General features: G+C 41.6%; 1 protein-coding gene across 1 annotated transcript in view; it reads right to left on the reverse strand.

Moving 5' to 3' along the window:
- Positions 1-278: 278 nt before the first annotated feature.
- The window catches only part of htr2cl1 (5-hydroxytryptamine (serotonin) receptor 2C, G protein-coupled-like 1), a 34,710-nt gene continuing 15,652 nt past the window's right edge, over positions 279-19,336 (reverse strand). The window contains exons 3-6 of the mRNA XM_030076264.1: positions 6,467-6,630; positions 5,216-5,369; positions 2,944-3,179; positions 279-900 (exon numbers count right to left, since the gene is read on the reverse strand). Coding sequence (XP_029932124.1) covers positions 328-900; positions 2,944-3,179; positions 5,216-5,369; positions 6,467-6,630 — 1,127 coding nt within the window. The 3' untranslated portion in view covers positions 279-327. The remainder of the gene's footprint in view (positions 901-2,943; positions 3,180-5,215; positions 5,370-6,466; positions 6,631-19,336) is intronic.

The raw sequence follows: 19,336 nt of genomic DNA on the forward strand, positions 1-19,336 counted from the left end.
TTCTACTTTCATGAGTTCTGTCACCAAATTGGCCGACTCGGCTCCACTAATCTCTTTTTGATGCGTCTCCTTCCGGCCGCATGACTAATGCCTTTGCAGTGGCCGGTGCACTTCAGCGAGGCGATGAGGCTCTTCATTTGAGACTGTCAGATCTGATCAAACAGGAGAACCCACTGCTCCCATGATCCTCTGCACGGGCGAAACAGGTTTATGGTTCGAGCCAAGAGAAACGCCGCAGGCTCCGAGCGTCAGCCAGTCAAACCGCCGCTTGTCCCAGCGTCTGCGAGCAAAAAAAAACGAGCAGCGCGCCTCGCTTATGGCGTCCGATCACACGCTGCTGGTGTGTTCTCTGGAGGTGGGGCTGTAGCTGATCAGCGACAGCTCCTGCTCCATCTCCGTTTCCGGCTCCGTTTCCGACAACATCCCGGCGTTCTGGCACTCGGAGAAGCTCTGCGACGCCCCTCCGAGCTGCGTCCCGTCGTCTGTCGTGTCCTCGGGGTCCACCGTCAGCCTCCCGTTGTCCCCTCGGCCGCCGTTGCGACAGTTACTGTTGCGGTCCACGCCCGCTTTCCCGTGTCCGCCAATCAGAAGCGGGGTGACGGCGTGCGACGGGCACGGCGGGGGGACCAGGAGGGTTTTGCAGCTGGGTCCGGCTGCGTTCGCCCCCGCCTTGTACTGACACCTAATGTAACTGGAGAAGGCTCTCCTGTAGGTCTTATTGAAGAGCGTGTAGACCAGAGGGTTGACCCCCGAGGAGATGTAGCCCACCCACACGAAGACGTTGAGGAGCTCGGCCAGCAGCGGCTCGTTGCAGGAGCCCCGGCACAGAACGAAGGTGACGTTGGTGATGAAGAAGGGACACCACATGATGAGGAAGAGGAAGAAGACGATTCCCAGGACCTGAGGGAAGACAGATGAGAGGAGACATGAGGGGAACGAAGAGAAGAGATGAGAAGAACTGGCATCCTGTACATCAAACATGTAGATAAAAGCAAAATGTCTAGATAAGATAAAAACTGAGACCTAGTCCAGTAATTTTAGGCCAAAATTGGGGTCAACCTAGGACAAATTGCAAGAGAAGCAAACTCAACTGATTTTGTATCCTCAGTTTGTCCTGAGTGAGGGGAAAAAAGTCCCAAGAAATCCCATTGGTGGAAAGTTTTGAAAATCACCTATTTATGACCACATATTACCAAAAAACACTGTTTTTAACACACAGGGGAAAGGGGTTCAAAATTTTACTTTCAGATATCACTATAAAAATTCACAAGTTGATTACACACACAAAGACAAGAAAAAAAGTCAATTACAAGTACTTTGAATTATTCTGTTTACACATGCATATCACACATTATCTGATTTGATATGCGCTAATAAGGAATATAAGGAATTAATGCCAGAAGAGACATTTAAATAGTGAATTAAAAGGTTACTATATATACAGTAACCTTGAATTAAAAAGTTACTATATAACAGTAAATTAAAAGGTTACTATATATATAGTAACCTTTTAATTCACTATGACAGTAACGACATCATACCTGAACACCGACCAATCGATTAGAATCCGCAAGATTAAACCAAGATGTTAAAATAACCCCTTGTCATTTTGTTTGGTATAATTTCTAGTGAACTGAATGAAAAAGAATTTAAACTGTTCCTTCACTTCACTGTGGACCCCACTGGATGACCCTCAAGGACCACTGGAGGTCCCCGATCCCCACTTTGAAAGCCACTGACTTAGACTGCCAGGTAAGAGCCGGGATCAGAAATACTTTATTAATCCCCGAGGGGAAATTGGGTCAGCTGCGGTTTGCCCCAAATTCTCATGAGAAGAATTAAAATATAAGAAATAATTAAATGCTAGAAAAGAGTGCATTATGTATAAAGTTGTATCAAGAGAGAAAAATGCGGAAAAATGGGTATTTCTCTCCCTGCATCAAAAATTAAGAGTCAACGCTCTCCTTGCAGCCACTTTTCTTCATTTTACGGTTTTGATATCTTGGCAAACGAGCGCTTTAGTCTTCATTCAGCACAGTTTCCAACGCGACAAGACCTCCGACCAGCATCTTCTAACTCTCTAACTGCAGCGTTTTGACACGAGCGCCTGGTTGGATTTGATAACGCGGCTTCTTAAAAACCCTCAACCGGACCAATGTGGAACTGTCCTGTCTGATTCTGCCTTGTTCCTCAAGGGCCAAGAGTTTACTCAAATTCAAACCAGCCAATTATCACTCTGTAAAAAACAAATGAAACAATAAAGCAACAATGAAGCCCGCAACATGAAACAAACCGCAAGACAAAAGGAAAAACTGACCGTGGATATAGACTAGACAAAACCACACTAGAACATTTTTTTGCAAGTTGAAATATTTAAAAGATCCAGGTATGCGTTCTTTAATTTAACCTCACATGGAGCTTGTTTTTCTATTTTTTTCCACTCAGGTAGTCTCCAGTAGGAATGTGAACAACGCTCTCCAATGAACCTGTATTTTTTTTTTTTTTTTTTTTGGTTACATAAAAATATTTAAAACGTTTGGCCGCTGTCAGACTGAGTCAGTCGAGCCCCAATGCAAATACATGTAAAACCACAGATTTTAACAACCTTTTTTTGCATGTCGCATTTGCATTTGCCACAATTTGAGATGCTAAAAGAGCCTTTTTTTCCACAGGGGTATCTGAAAGTGGTTACACTGCAAAAAAAAAAAAAAAAAAAAATCTAAAAATATATCTAATGTCACTTAGAGTCATATTTAGGGTTAAAATCTTGTTTTTCTTCAAACAAGTGGGAATAAATCTGCCAGTGGGATGAGACAATCCCAATGCTAATCAACTTGTTTCCAGAATTTGTGTGAATTTTGTTGGTTGTTTAATGAAAAACAAGATTTTAACAGTGAGGATGAGACTAAATGACCTGTTAACATGCAGGATTTTAACAAGCACCTTGGACGCCCGCTTCTCGTTCTTAATGGCCTGCATCATCCCTCGTCGCCCATGGCAACCGGCGGCGTCGCCCCGCCCCGGCCCCGCGGCCGGCGAGCTGAGCTGGGACGCCACCTCGGACCCGGGAATGATGCTGATGCTGTCTGATGTGGCGGCGCTCAGCAGCATGCTAGGCTCCGCCCCCTTCAGACAGCTCAGGGTGTTCCGTCTGCTCTGAGGGGGCGGGGCCTGCAACCCTGTGGGCGGAGCAAAAGGAGAGTCATGGACTGCATGCAGTGATGGACAGTGTACTACAAACTGCTGCTCCAGTAGAAGTAGAAGTACTGCTACTCTGAAAATAAAGTACTGAGCTCCTTTTTCCAAACAGTAACTGTGTGTTAGGTAAAGACACAATAATGACAATAACTTCAGATCACAACACAAACAAACAACAAATAAACAAAAAACAAACTAACAAAACAAACTACCAAAACAAACCAGCAATAAACAAAACAAACAAACAATCCTCAAGAAATAATGAGGAAAACATTTTGTTATCCTCTGATAAAGGCACAATAATGACAATATCTTCAGATCTCAAAATAAACAAACAACAAACAAAAAACAATAAAACACACACACACACACACACACACAAACAATGCTCAGGAAATAATCAGGAAAACATTTTGTTACTGTCATTATTTTGTCATTATGAAAAATGATAACTTCACATCTCAAGAAAACAAACAACAAACAAACAAACAAAAAACAAAGAAAACAAAACAAATACAAAATTAAACAAAACAAAACAAAAACCTAAATTAAATATGTAAATCCAGGGCCTCTCTGAGCTTCTGTAGCTCCCATGTTTCATTACAGCACTTAGCTCTGACTGGCTGCTGGTGTAGTTTGGTCAGTCAGTCAGTCAGTCAGTCAGTCAGTCAGTCAGTCAGTCAGTCAGTCAGTCAGTCAGTTGGTCAGTCAGTCGGTTGGTCAGTCAGTCAGTCAGTCAGTCAATCAGTCAGTCAGTCAATCAATCAGTCAGTCAGTCAGTCAGTCAGTTGGTCAGTCGGTCAGTAAGAGTCAGTCAGTCGGTCAGTCGGTCAGTCAGTCAGTCGGTCAGTCAGTCAGTCAGTCAATCAATCAGTTGGTCAGTCAGTCAGTCAGTCAGTTGGTCAGTCATCAGTCAGTCAGTCAATCAGTTGATCAATCAGTCAGTCAGTCAGTCAATCAATTGGTCGGTCAGTCAGTCAGTCAGTCAGTTGGCCGGTTGGAAAGCTGGTTGGTTGGTCGGTCAGTCAGTCGGTGGGTCAGTCAGTCGTTCAGTCAGTCAGTCAGTCAGTCAGTCAGTCGGTCAGTTGGTCAGTCAGTCAGTGAGTCAGTCAGTCAGTCGGTCGGTCGGTCGGTCGGTCAGTCAGTCGGTCAGTCAGTCAGTCAGTCAGTCAGTCGGTCAGTTGGTTAGTCAGTCAGTCAGTCAGTCAGTCGGTCAGTTGGTCAGTCGGTCACTCAGTCAGTCAGTCAGTCAGTTGGTCAGTCGGTCAGTTGGTCAGTCGGTCACTCAGTCAGTCAGTCAGTCAGTCAGTCAGTCAGTCGGTCAGTTGGTCAGTCGGTCAGTCAGTCAGTCAGTCAGTCAGTCAGTCAGTAAGTCAGCCAGTCAGTCAGTCAGTCAGTCAGTCAGTTGGAAAGCTGGTCGGTTGGTCAGTTGGTCAGTCAGTCAGTCAGTCAGTCAGTCAGTTGGAAAGCTGGTCGGTTGGTCAGTTGGTCAGTCAGTCAGTCAGTCAGTCGGTCAGCTGGTCAGTCAGTTGGTCAGTCAGTCGGTAAGTTGGTCAGTCAGTCAGTCAGTCAGTCTGTCAGTCAGTCGGTGGGTCAGTCAGTCAGTCAGTCAGCTGGTCAGTCAGTCAGTCAGTCAGTCAGTCAGTCAGTCAGCTGGTCAGTCAGTCAGTCAGTCAGTCAGTCAGTTGGTCAGTCAGTCGGTCAGTCAGTCGGTCAGTTGGTCAGTCAGTCAGTCAGTCAGTCAGTCAGTCAGTCAGTCAGTCAGTCAGTCAGTCAGTCAGCTGGTTGGTCATTCAGTCGGTTGGTCATTCAGTCAGTCAGTCAGCCAGTCAGTCAGTCGGTTGGTCAGTCAGTCAGTCGGTCAGTCAGTCAGTCAGTCGGTCAGTCAGTCAGTCAGTCGGTCAGTCAGTCAGTCAGTCAGCCAGTCAGTCAGTCGGTTGGTCAGTCAGTCAGTCAGTCAGTCAGTCGGTCAGTCGGTCAGTCAGTCGGTCAGTCAGTCAGTCAGTCAGTCAGTCACCTTGTGAGTCTGGTGGGGCGATGGTGTTGATCTGAGGCAGCTGGAAGGTGGCGGGTGGCGGCTGCAGAGTCTTGGTCATGGCCGGCGGGTGCAGAGGCTGCTGGGAGGAGGTCTTGGTCTCATACAGGAAGACAGTGGCCTGCCTCTGGAGCACCTGGAGAGGAGAGGAGAGGGACGAGGAGAGGGACGAGGAGAGGGACGGGAAGAGGGACGAGGAGAGGGACGAGGAGAGGGACGAGGAGAGGACGGAGAGGAGGACGGGGATCCAACAACGACATGAGAAAACAGCACAGGAACACATGAAGTCATTCAGCCTCATCCTCAGTGCTGAGAGACCTGAAACACCCAGGTGCTCGTCGTCTAATTTCACCTCAGAACGTCTCCGTCTCATCAGACAAATTCATTAACGTCTCCATGGCAACAGCAGCCGCTATCATGCACTTCATTGTTGCTGTGAAGTGACGTGACAGACACTAGAAATCCGATTTGAGCGCCCAAACAGAGACGCTTCTGTGGAAATCTGATTGGAATCGCATTTCAAGCCTCCTCAGGATGTGGTTTGGATCTGATTTTGTGTTTGTTTGGATTTTTTTTTACTGTCCACACTTTCTAAAATCAAAAAACGGATTTGGGCTGGCAGTCTGAACAAGGCCTTCCTCTCCAAGCCAGAATCAAACTTAAATCAACCCGTTTGTTTCATCGCATTAAAAAACATGCGGCCGCTCTCAGACTGAGTGACTGAAGCCACAATGCAAACACATCCAGAACAGCAGATTTTAACCAACATTTTTGGCACGCCACATTCGTTTTTACCAGGATATGAGATGATAAAACAGCCATTTTTTCACAGCGGTGCCTGAAAGTCTATGTGGCTACACTGTAAAAAAAAAATAATAATAATAATAAAATAACCTAAAAACATCTTATGTCATTTAGTTTCATCTTCAGGGTTAAAATCTTGTTTTTCTTCAAACAAGGTAAAAAAAAAATCCCATTTGTTTGAGGATTTTTTTCTGGGAAGAAGAATAAATGTGTTGAAATTAGGCAGAATAAGGCTGATCAGTCACTTGGGTCAAGAAAATGACTTTTGATTAAAAAAAAAAATCTGGAAAACAAGTATATTAGCATCGGAAACCTGTGGGATTATCTCGTCCCACTGGCAGTTTTTACCTTGTTTGAGGAAAATGAGATTTGAGCTGTGGAGATGAGAGCAGGTGTGAAGTGTGTGTGAAGTGTGTGTGTTTTCCACACCTGTATGGTGAGGCAGTACGTCACCACCATGATGACCAGCGGGATGAAGAAGGCCACGAAGGAGCCAATCAGCATGAAGCGCTCCTCATTGAGGACGCAGCTGCCGTTGACGAAGACCTTGTCCTTGTTGTGGAGGCCGATGACGGGAATCGGCATCGAGACGCCTGGAGAGAGAGAGAGAGAGAGAGAGAGAGAGACCTGGTTTGACTTTGTGTAGCTCTTAAAAAAGTGGCAATCTTCTAATTTTTAAAAAATTTTATTCTGAATTTCGTCTCCATCTCTACATCGTTTCTGTTTCCTGTTGATGAGTTAGGGGTTAGGGTTAAAAAAAAAATACATCACTTCATTTATGCAACAGGGTTTTGGAAACAGTAGGAGAAAAATATTTGCACACTGGATTACACTTCCCAACGCTTTATTTGACTGCACACACAAAGGGATGGGCTTCATCAGAACAGGATTTTGCCCAGAACAGACACACTAATGATGCATAATGTACAAGCGTATATGCATGAATTTATATGGCGATTAAGAAAATAATGTTGGATTGTTAGATTGATATTTTAAGGGAGTTTTAGGAAATTTCACACATGCATAATCAGTGTATTACATGTCCTATACAGGAGGGACAGTGTTGTATATGTGGATCTGTCTGTGTTTGATGGATGTTTATGTACTGACGACTGACTGGATGTATTGATGTTATGACATTTTCTGATGTGGCACATTTACATTAAACTGTACATCAAAAATATTACAATAATATAACATTTTTACATTATAATATAACATATTGTGTCATATTGAATTGTATCAGTTTGTATTGTGCTGTGTTGTATCACACTGTCTTGTGTCGTACTGCATCATGTCCTATTGTAGCGGATCAGATTGTATTGTGTCATATTGGGTTTGTATATCATATTGTATCCTGTTATATTGTGTCATATTGTTACATAATGTGTCACGCCGTCTTGTGTCATATCCTGTTGTATCGTATTGTATCGTATTGTGTCGTATTGTGTCATATTGCATCATGTCGTACCGTGATGTATCAGATTGTATTGTGACATAATGTGTCATTATCGCATTTGCTCATATTGTATCATGTCCTATTGTATCGTATACTATTCATATTGTAAGTCGTATTGTGACAAAATATCATAATATCGTGTTGTGCTGTGTTGTGTCATTGTTGTGTCATATCCTAGTATCATGCTGTATCATATCAAATCACAGTGTTTCTTATCATACTGTATCATGCTGTGAGGTAACTCAGTCCTCCCTCCTCTGTTTACGGCCAATTTCAAAATGCAATCTGCGGTGATGTCTGGCTTCCCTAATTTAATCAGAGCAAAAGATTGCACACGTCTTGCAGTAAGAGCACCAAGATGAATCTGTTTATGTTAATCGTGCATTTTCACTCCGTCGGCGGCGTCCAGATAAACTGCTGAACGGCCTCGGCTGAAGCCGCGATCGATCGGCGGCACCCTGAAACGACCCGAGGACGAGGCTTAGAGCTCGTGTGTTTGGCAACGTGACCTTTGCTTTGATAATCACCGGTTTCATTTGTTCTGCTGTTAAAACCAATTTCAAAACGCAGCCATTTTGAACTCCCTCATGTGATAATGTTATCTGTTAAAGCTGCGGCTCATTGCCTCTTTGTGAACCCGCAGAGCTGCAGACTGTAATGTGTGAGACGCACCTGGGTGTCCTGAGCTGAGTCCTGATGCTTCTCACTACTAAAAACTTACTTTCATGGAAATGCCCTTATTAGTTTTACTCAAGGATCAAGGATATCTTTATTATCCCCTAGGGGCAATTTGTCTTACAGCCAGCAGCAAGGACAACAGCAATAACAAAAACAACAACGGATAAAAAGTGCAAACAAAGGACAAGTGCCAACAATCACTTTGTGCCATTCAGAAGTCCAATAGCAACAGGAACAAAGGAGTTTTTCAGCCTTTTGGTCCTGCACCTTGGCACAATAAATCTTCTGCCGGAAGGAAGCAGCATAAACTCTTTAAAAAGCGGGTCGCTCTGACTGGCGAGTAGAGCACGGGCTTTCTTCAAGGTCCTGATATTATAAAGGTCATTTAGGCAGTTTAGGCTCACCCCGCCACCTTACTGCAGAGTTTACTCAGACCTTGCAGTCGATTTATGTTTTTAATGCCTATTGAGCCATACCAGCAGATAAAAGAAAATGTAAGATTCAAGAAAACAAGAATAAAACATTTTCATAAAAGTCTTGTCCACATTAAAGTTATGGTGCTTGCGAAAAAAATACATTCGCTGATGTACTTCTTTGCACACGGTGTCAACCTGGGGCTCAAAGGTCAGCTTGTCATCAATCAGAGTGCCAAGGCATTTATACCGATTTACGACTTCCACTGTCTGATCCTGTATGACCACAGGGGAGATGACTGCAGGATTCTTCCCAAAAATCTATAATCGTCTCTTTGGTTTTAGCCACGTTAATGGTAAAAAAGGAGGACTCACACCACTCTAAGAAATCAGCCACCACAGGGCCGTGATCAGGGCTGACATGGTTCACTAGTGACAGAATAACAGAGTCATCAGCAGGCTTAACAATGTGGTGCTCCTGCATGTTGACTCTGACAAGCATTAGTTTAAAGAACAAATGAAATAGGTGATAAAGCACAGCCCTGGCGTGTTCCAGTGGATCCAGATTACTGGTTTCTTCTCTGCCTGGTGAGCTGCATTCGTTCAAATGAGACCTTCACAGGCACTTGATTATTGCTATTGTCAATATGACCCGAGTCGACACGTGCAGATATTTTAGGCTGCTTTCTAATTTATTATTACAAATAAATCAATTTGTAGCTGACCAATCAATGACAAACTGCATGTTGGCTCATGAAAATAACACACAATGTACAATTACATCAAGCAGACAGGAGGAAATAAAAAAAAACTGCTCTTTCTGTCTTTCTGGAAAATTTTTTACATTTTTCCATGTCAACCTTTTGCTTTTTTGAACAAAACGCAGCAGCTAGCTGGATGGTTAATCATTCTTTTATCATTTCATCACAGAAACTTTTGCTTATTACACAGTTGATAATAACTGGATGGATGGATAGCATTGGAAACAAGTGGGATTATCTCAACCATCTCAACTATAAGTGGATATTTTTTCCCTCACTTGAAGATAAAAGAACATTTTAACGCTGAAGATGAGATTAAGTAGTTTATGAAGATGGAAATTTATCTCCTCCATCCTTCATCACATTATAAGGAGCCTCATCAGTGGCTCTTCTCCATCTCTTCCGTGCTTTGTGCACAATTTTCCTTCAAATTTCCAACGTGAACATGAGCTAAAACAGATGGCGTGGAGTTTTGACGTGTGAGAAACTTCCACATTAAAATAAATAAATCCGCCGCTCCCTCGACTCAACACTGCAGGCGAAACCGGCGACATTCACAGCGAGCGAAGGTGCCTCCCTGCTCTTGTTCGCTCAATCTGTCAGGTTCAGGGCCTGGTTTGTTTGGCCGGAGCCGCCGGCTATTTTATGCATCTCATTACAGCCGCAACGCTCCACCTGTCCCGCGACTGGGACGGCGAAGAGGGGGGAGGACGCAGCGGCAGAGAGCGAGAGCGGGACAGAGGACGTCCAAGAGCCTCATTGTGAGAGATCTTGTTACCGAGGCTGCTGGCTGTAATGGATGGACACACAGAAAGGAAGGAGGGGAAAAGGAAGAGGGGATGATAAACAGCAGGCGGGCGCAGGAGAGAAGATGAGAGTCCTTTGTGTGGTGGCTGGCGAGCACAGATTCACCCAGACAGAGAGGAGAGAGAGAGAGAGAGAGAGAGAGATTTCCTCCTGCAGACAAAAGGAGGCCGGCTGCACATCGGAGGCCGGCGACAGGAGCGCTCGCTATTTCTATTATCTGTTATCACGGAGCTGTGGCTGCTCGTGATGCTGCTGCTCCAGGAATTTAATCTCACTTGCCCACAGCTGCATTCACTGTAGCGCTGCCTGCAATTATAAACCGCAACTCGGGAGACTTCCAATGAGGAAAATCAAATCAAATGGCCTTTTAAAGGTTCGCCATGTAATATAATGGGACTTTGGCACCATCTAGTGCCTGTTTCCCCATTTGTTGTTCATTTATTCAGCTTTTATTCAGCTTTACAGAGGATCACTGAGCGTATGGCCTCATTTTCAACGATGTCATGAGTGCAATTAAGTTGAATTAAGTGGAATAGTTTGTTTGGGTTTTTATTTTACATTTTATTTTTTGGCATCAACTACCTGCTGTTGTTTTTTACTTTGACATTTCGTGCTTTTGTTTCCTGTTTTCTCTCCCCCTGCACCCTCTCTCTCTCTCTCTCTCTGTGGGTGTGAAGGGTCACATCGGGTCACATGACCTAACCCGCTCCACTCGTTTAAAGAAAACAAGCGTTCCCTCCTGTCTCTCCTCTTCACCAAGCAAAAGGTAAAACCACAGTTTTAGCCTGCTGTGCAATTACAAGACCGTTCCATTCAGACTTTTTTCAATAACGTTCCGCTTTTGAATTTTTCGTTTTTTCAGCCAAGTTCCTCCTAACCAGTGGGGGAAAAAAATACTCCATGCCAAGGTTTAATCCAGCTCCATCAGTGTGAAATAAGAACCTGATACTGATCAGATTTTCTTGTTTCTGTTTCTGCTTCTTTTTCTCTTCTTCCTCCTTTTCTGGATTTTTTTTTTTTTTTTTTTTTTTGGTCATAGTGAACAATGTCCTCGCTCAACGACCACGGCAGCAGATTTAAACCACAAACACACACGTCTGACAGCTTCAGGAAACCCAGAGGGAGAACTGAATGTTCAATGTGCTTTATCAGGCTTACATTTACATTTTTCATTGACCTCATTAGAGCACAGGCAGATTATTTTAGGAATTATGCATGACTAATATTTCTTAAACTAACATTTAAAAAAAAAAAGCTCAAAATCTCCTTGCAGTTCTCCATTGTACCACTAGGGGTATGCGTACCAGAGCCACTGCCATAGACTTACAAGACGGTTGGTGATTAAACTAGCTGTTGAATTATCTAATCTGTGTGTTGTTGATGGATGCTAATATTTTTGGCACAAGATATGAAAATAAAACTCATGAAAAGTGAATTGGGACCAGCTGCAGTCAGGAGGAAACAGAAGTTTTGTCAAAGAACTCAAACAAACACTTCTGTGTGCCTCGCAAGACGTCTCTTATACACCAAAAGTTAAACTTCTTACAACATTTTCTCTGGCCTTAGAGGAATGCTCCAACATTTTGGGTGAAATGTTCCTTTTCCCGACTTCCCCAGACTGAGACCAGATGTTGGACACCATTTCCACCTCTGTACGTCCAGTGGTGCAGTTCTTGTGGGTAGCATTTCATGTTAGCTTAGCATAAAGACTTGAAGTCTATAGGAGTCGTTAGCCTGGCTCCATCAGAGTGAATAAACAAACCTTAAAACTGGAAGCACCGTTTATGTGCAGGAATGCCGACTGTTCAGAGGCATTTCAAACGGTTATTTATTCCGAGGCTTACGGGTAAGACAGGAGGAGTGTACACACACACACACACACACACACACACACACACAGTCACAGACGGATGCAATAATCTGCCCTTATCTGTTTCTCTGATTGTCTAGTGACCTAACCTGACCTTCCTTTCTGTCAGCTGAATCCCTGGTGTGTGTGTGTGTGTGTGTGTGTGTGTGTGTGACCCATATCCTGTCAACTAAATCTCTCATTTTCCGTTTCCGCAGGGGTCAGGTCACATTATCCTCCAGCAGGTGTCTTCATTGAAACTGACAGTGATGTCAGTGTATTGCATGTGTGTGTGTTTGCGGTGGGCATCAGTGTATTCAGATTCGACAAATGACATTTTTCTCCCCCAAAAATACAATATGTACTGTTTTATAATGTATTATTATTATTATTATTATTATTATTATTAGGCCCTATATTTATTATTATTATTATTATTATTATTATTAGTTATTATAGGAAAAATCAACCTCAAATTCCAAAATCTCAACATATTTTTTCACAATATTTTACATTTTATGACTGTTTTACTGTCGACACTGTTTGTAATTTAGTGTTTAATTTAATTTAACAGTTCTTAACTCAGCTGTTAAGTACCGTTCTGATGACGATAATGACGGCTGTCATTATCATCAGTACTAGTATTGCTATTATTAGTGGTACTGTTGGTAGTTGTGTAATTTAATTATTATATTTTGTAGTAGTAGTATATAACGAGATGTCTGCCAAAAAAAAAAAAAAAAAAAAAGATGGAAAAGTGACTTCAAACTATTTCAACATTTTCATTTTATACATCAAATAACATTTTTCTCCCCAAAAAGACACAATATGTACTGATTTACAATGTTTTACAATGTAATAATGTGGATGATTAATACTACTACTACTACTACTAATAATAATAATAAGAATGATAATAATAATAATTACCAGACTCGTGGATTATTAAAGGAAAAAAAATCCCCAACAATTTCATAAATTTTAACATATTTTTACAATATTTTACATTTTATGATTGTTTTCCTGTCACCACTAAGATTAATCAAGTGTTTAATTTAATTTAACAGTTCTTAACTCAAATGTTAAGTACTGTTCTTGTCAAACATGTATACCTAAATAAAGCTGTGATGATGATGATGATTATTACTATTGGTGGAAGTAGTAGTAGTAGTAAGTAGTACTGTTATTATTCATGATATTGTTAGTAGTAGTAACAAGGATACAAGGACACAAGGAAGTTTATTGGTCATAATACAACAGGTTGTATAATGAAATTAAAATGTGGTTGACTGATTAATTGATTGTATAAAAAATAAAATTAAAATTAAAACGATTGTATAATTAGTAGTAATAGTAGTCATATTATCATTATCATTATTAATATCATTATTATTCTTGTTGTTATTATAAGCAGTAGTAGTTTAGTATTATATTTAACATTAACAGTAGTAGTTTTCCTGCACTAAAAAAAGTGGCTTCTGTAAAAAATCATGTGAAAGTGAGAAAGTGAACGTGAGGCCCTGTAAACGGTGTTTCTGTTGTTTATCTGCGTCAGGTTGCACTTTTCCTGCTGAGTCTGGACGATGTTTTTCAGAGCACCGATGAAGACGACGATGATGATGAAGTGTGATCTCGTCCTTCCAGGTGAGGAGCGACGGAAATCAGCCGAAAGCGAAGCGGAGCGCTGCCGGGAGCTTCGATCGCCTCTCTCTCGGCTAAATCCTGAGCGTTGATTGGCGCGAGCCCTTCAAGACCCCAATCATGGCGAGATGTTGTGATGGCTCGCCTTCAAGAGGAGGAGAGGGTCAAGGAGACGCCGACGGGGGAAACAGGAATTTCTCACGATTGAAAAGCGGTTGTCGCTGAGCGATTCGAGAGCCACGGGAAAGGAAAAGTGCGAGTGCGGAGGCGTCGGGCGGCTCGACCTGTGGTTCAGGAGCGACCAAAACAACAACAACAACAACAACAACAACTTTCCAGCCGTTGGAGGAATCGTCCTTGAGTTTGTCGCTCGGTGTTACCGTGGTTTCCCCTGAGGCTTCGGCACGCGACTCAACGACATGGCCCTGCACTCTGACACCAAATCAAACTCCTGCACCTTTTCTTTTCTTTCTTTCTTTTTTTTTTTTTTTTTACACCGTATGAAGGAAGTGACCTCGACTTTGCAGCGAGAGAGAGCAGAAATGTTTATCTGGAGCTGCACTGGCACTTTACTCAATATTTCCATTAAGCGACTGAAACGTTCCTGCACGGCGTTTCAGAGGGAAATCTCCTACTTTTTATTTACTGCACTGCATTTATCTGACAGTTAAAAGATGCTTTTCCATGCAAAACATCAGGTGTGCTGCTTTGTACAGGTTAATGCAGCAATTATTTAACTCTCTGTAAGGAACCAGTTTGCACATTGAACTGCATTTGACTGATAACACCACTATATTTCTACTGGAGGAACATTTTGGTGGACAAGCCCTTTAGTTTGGCTCAATAGTAACACACACCCATGTATTATATATTTGTCTCTTCCATCTAATTGTGTGTTTTATTTGCTTTTATTAAGTTTTGTTATGGTTTATTATTTTTCTTGTCTGCAAAGCACATCGTGTTGTGTGTGAAAGATGCAATAAAAAATAAAATAAAGCCTCACTGATTGACTGACAATGCATGAACATAGACATCAATTAGATATCCCATAATGGAGCGACCACAAGTGTGCAAACATAAACACGCAAGCTGACAAACCCAAAGCACAAATCCACACAAAATAAAAATCTACAACAAACACTGGACATGTGACCCAGTTCAGAAAGCAACAGGCAGCGATCCAAGTAGGACATATGTTCTGATAAATCCATCTATCGTACGTTATTATTCTCCTCCTGTCCCGAAAACACACTCAGTAAATGCAAAAACACGACCACAAAGGTATTCATCCGGTCTCAATACGTGTCAAATCTAAATCAGGGGCTTTTTCAAACTGCATTTGCCGTAAATTCAAGGCAGTTGAACTTAAAACCTTAAGTTTCTGCCTTGAGATGAGGAGTAAAAGCCAAGAGTCACAAACTCCAGTTGAAAATGTCGATGCAGCTGCTGGGAGTCCAGACTGTCAACACAAATCTTTTTTATTTATTTATTTACGCCCGTTTTTTCGGCGCGTAACTCGTCCCGCAGCTTTCGGTTTAGGCCCACACAATGAATTGGGAAAATGTGCGGCCCGATTGGGAGAAGTGTGCTATTACTTTTATAAGAAGTCCTACTCACGGAATTCTCAAAATTCCAATTTTACGGAAAATTTCGGCCATAGGAAATGAATGGCCAAAATTTCAGAAGGCTCCAGGGCGCAAAGCTTTTGACCTGCGTCCACGCACCAAATACGAAAAACGTGCGTCTTGTGGAGAAGAAGCGGCGCGTCCATTTTCAAGGCGCTCCGACTTTCCGTTTTTCCGCAATTCCAGTTTGAAATCGGAATTCCGGACCCAATACACATTAATGGCGGAATGTTCGGAGTGCTAGAGTGAGTGACATCACGGCTAGAGTGAAGCAGCCCTGAAAAATCGTCTAAAAATTTTGTCTTTAACTTGCACTCCCGGCCACAATTTTCACTCCACATGCACAAATTCAGGTACAGTAGTAGGAAAACTAGTTGTGCTTTGAAAAATGTAAAAACAAAAGCAAAGTAGCTTCAACTTTTTAAACGGTGACACTTAACGAGGCAGGAGTGCCAGCTCTCTCCCCCATAGATTCCCATTATATCTGGAACCCAGAATCTGGGGAGAGAGGGAGAAACACACACTTTTTGAACTCGCCGAATCTCAGGGATTTTTGTGAGTTGGAAAATAATTTTGACACCGTTTGAAAGCCCAAAGCGTTACCTTTCTCATGATGCATTTTAATTTCTGCTTGGAAACCGCACGCCGCGGTTATTCTTCCAGCTTGCCCACGCAGTTTCCCCAGAAACTGCACTATTCTAGTTAGTTAACTCAACTTGACTCTCTGATGGAAAAGGAAAGGAAGATTTCACATCATTCATGAGAAAAAGTTGAAGCTTTATGGGGATGAACCTGAATCTGAATATATATTCAGCAGGTAACGAATAACAGCTTTCTGATGAAGAGTCTTCTAAAAGTTCGACCTTCAGTGACTCAGAATATTTTTCCACAATCCGGGTTTGATTGTGAAGGAGAACACTGCTTTGACTGTCTTCATTGTCCGGTCTTTTATTTTGAAGGAGCATTAACCCAAACATGATAACAGATGGAGGTAAACCAAAAGAACAGACAATATCAGTCAGAAATAATATAAAACCATCTTTAAACTTAATAACTCAACACAAAGAGCTCATGATAAACAACACACACACACACACACACACACACACACACACACACACACACACACAAACTGAAGACCTCCATTGCCCAAAAGCATGCTGGGTAACTCCACTTCCAGTAACTTTCCAGAGAAAACTAATCATTTTAAGTTAAAAATCGGAAAAATAAAACAGTAAAGTTTGATATTGAAAATGAATCAAGCGGCATTAACCTACAGACAACAAACCAAAGTGGAAATAATAAAGACAGGTGATATTTTTTGCAGTGTATAGGATGAAATGATTTTCGCTCACAGTAACAACAAAGACTAACTTTAATTCATGGGGAATTATAATTACGACAGAGCCGAGCTGCTCTTCCTCAGCTGGGCAACAGGTTCACCGTGCATGCTCTCAATTTAAATCCCGTAAGTGAGAATGTTCCCTAATGTAGCTCTCAGGTCAGTCGGTTCACTCACATTAAATCCTGGGACTCAGATTATAAATGTAAAGCATATATATTTATAGTTTATATGCTACACGTAGGATGGGCCTCTGGAGCAGGATTAGAGTTTGCATTTTTATACTGAAAAAAAAAAAAAAAAAAACATGTTTAAAAGTCATTGAGCCTCATTGTCAGTGCTCAAATCTGGTTTTTCTTCCAACGTGGTTAAAAACCTGCCAGTGGGATTAGATAATCCCACTTATTTCCAATGTTAATCAACTTTTTTCAGGAAATTTTTTTATCCTAGTGGCTGATTTGGCTCATTTTGCCTCGTTTCAACACATTTATGCTTCTTTATAAAAATTCCTGAAACAAGTGAAACTGCATTGGAAACAAGTGGGATTACCTCATCCCACTGATGGATTTTTTTTTTTATTTTTTTTTATACTGTATTTAAATAAAAACACGATTTTAAGACTGAATTTGAGACTAAATGACTTAAGGTGGAGATTTTTTTTTTTTGTATTTTTTTGTCCTCAGGGATTTTATGTCCCAGAACAATAAACTTCACACTGAGCTGCACATACTGTGGGGTCAGAGGACATTAGAGTAATGATATGGACAGATAATGAGGGTGTGTGTGTGTGTGTGTGTGTGTGTGTGAGTGTGTGTGTGTGTGTGTGTTCACTCATAGTAACCGTGGCAGGCCACAAAATAACAGCAATAGAAGCCCGAGGTGAGACGGAGAGAAGAGTTTAGATGTCATTCCTCCGTCCACACTCCACACACACACACACACACACACACACACACACACACACCTGAGGTCCCCGGGCTATTACACGGCAGGAAAGTCACTCTAACAAAGGCAGGCAGGTGGAGAGAGAGAGCGAGAGATGAGCAGAGGGATGAAATAATGGCAAAGTCACTTTTTATCAAGCCTTTCTTTCTCTTCTCTGGACCAAAGTGTGTGTGTGTGTGTGTGTGTGTGTGTGTGTGTGTGTGTGTGTGTGTGTGTGTGTGTGTGAAAAGGCCTTTACGCGCCGCCCGGCTCTACTCGGTTTGACTCGGCACAACGGCCCTGTGCAGCTGGGATTTGTGTTTCCATGACAACAGGCCTACCTGTCTGAGGGTGTGTCTTTGACGAGCGGCGTCTCTTGTGGCCACGTCGACTAGTTTCCAGATCCTCACACGAGTGTTTTATTTTCAAAAAATCAACAAAATCACATATTTCTCACATGAACAGTATTAGTGTAAATACAAGATTCACTGAAAAACAAACATTTTTACCCGGTTAGGTCATCAACTACGGTTCAGTTTTCACGAGCGTAGGGATCTCCTGGTCGCACGCAGTTCTCGGCCGTGGCCGTAGTCAGTTTTTTACATTTCTTTTGCGCAACAACTTTTTTCTTTAATGAAATTTTTCCAATTCATAAGGGAAATAAATGCATTTGTCACAGGAAAATGATACTTAAAACTAAAAAAAAATGTAACTTGTAAAAACTGACGTCACACTCGCCTTCATGGAGAAATATCTTTGACAAAGTTCACAAAACACTCGCTGTTGTCAAGCTGCACATGTTTTATGTTCCGACTGTGCAGCTACATGCAACTCAGTTAACACACTTTATTTGTTAATAATAAGATAACAGCTACGGATAATTCACCAGATGCTATTTATATGTGTGTGTGTGTGTGTGTGTAACTGTTTTGTTGTGGTTGTATTCCAACTTAAAACTTCATTAAAGTGCAGCTGTGTGATATTTGGGGGGAAATCACAGCATCTGGCTTCTTTGTGTGTGTGTGTGTTGATTTATGTTAATTGGCTTTGCTGTGGATGAGCACAGCTGCTGTCATGGCCGGTGCACGCTGGGGGATTTTCTACTGTTACCCGATTTTAACGACGTCAGTGTTGTTATTTACAGGGCCACTAGAGGGCGCACCAGAGGTCATGATAAGCTGCTGTATAGACAAAGTGAGGGGGCTGTTTTTCGAGATTGAGATGAGATTAAAAACTTTGTAGAAAATGTGCTATTTCTTTGTTGCAGATGCACTCACAGATTCATGAACACACACACACACACACACACACACATAATCAATCGATCCTAACAGTGGTAACTGACTGGCTTTATCGTCATAATATATATATATATATATATATATATATATATATATATATATGTATATCACTATTATTATTATTATCAATATTATTAGCAGCAGCAGTAGTAGTAGCAGCATTGTCATATTATTCTTATTATTACTATTACTGTTTTATTGTCATTTTTACTGTTATTATCATTACTTTTATTTTTTTTTTAATTTTATTTATCTGTGTATTTATTTTTATTTTTTGTCAATATTATTATTATTTTGTATTATTTATTTATTTACTTTTTCTTTCCTGTTTTTTTTTTTTTTTTTTGGCTTTTCTTCTCACCTTTTGTCTCCACCCCCGTCCTGTCTTGTGTAATATGCACTTTGCACCAATAAAAAAAAAGAAAAGAAATAAAAATAATAAAAAAAAAAAAAAAAAAAAGAAAATGCGCTATAGTTATTAGGTGAAGTATTCCTTTAA

The sequence above is a fragment of the Myripristis murdjan genome, chromosome 18 (genome assembly GCF_902150065.1).
Source record: "Myripristis murdjan chromosome 18, fMyrMur1.1, whole genome shotgun sequence".
NCBI classification, from domain to species: Eukaryota; Metazoa; Chordata; class Actinopteri; order Holocentriformes; family Holocentridae; genus Myripristis; species Myripristis murdjan.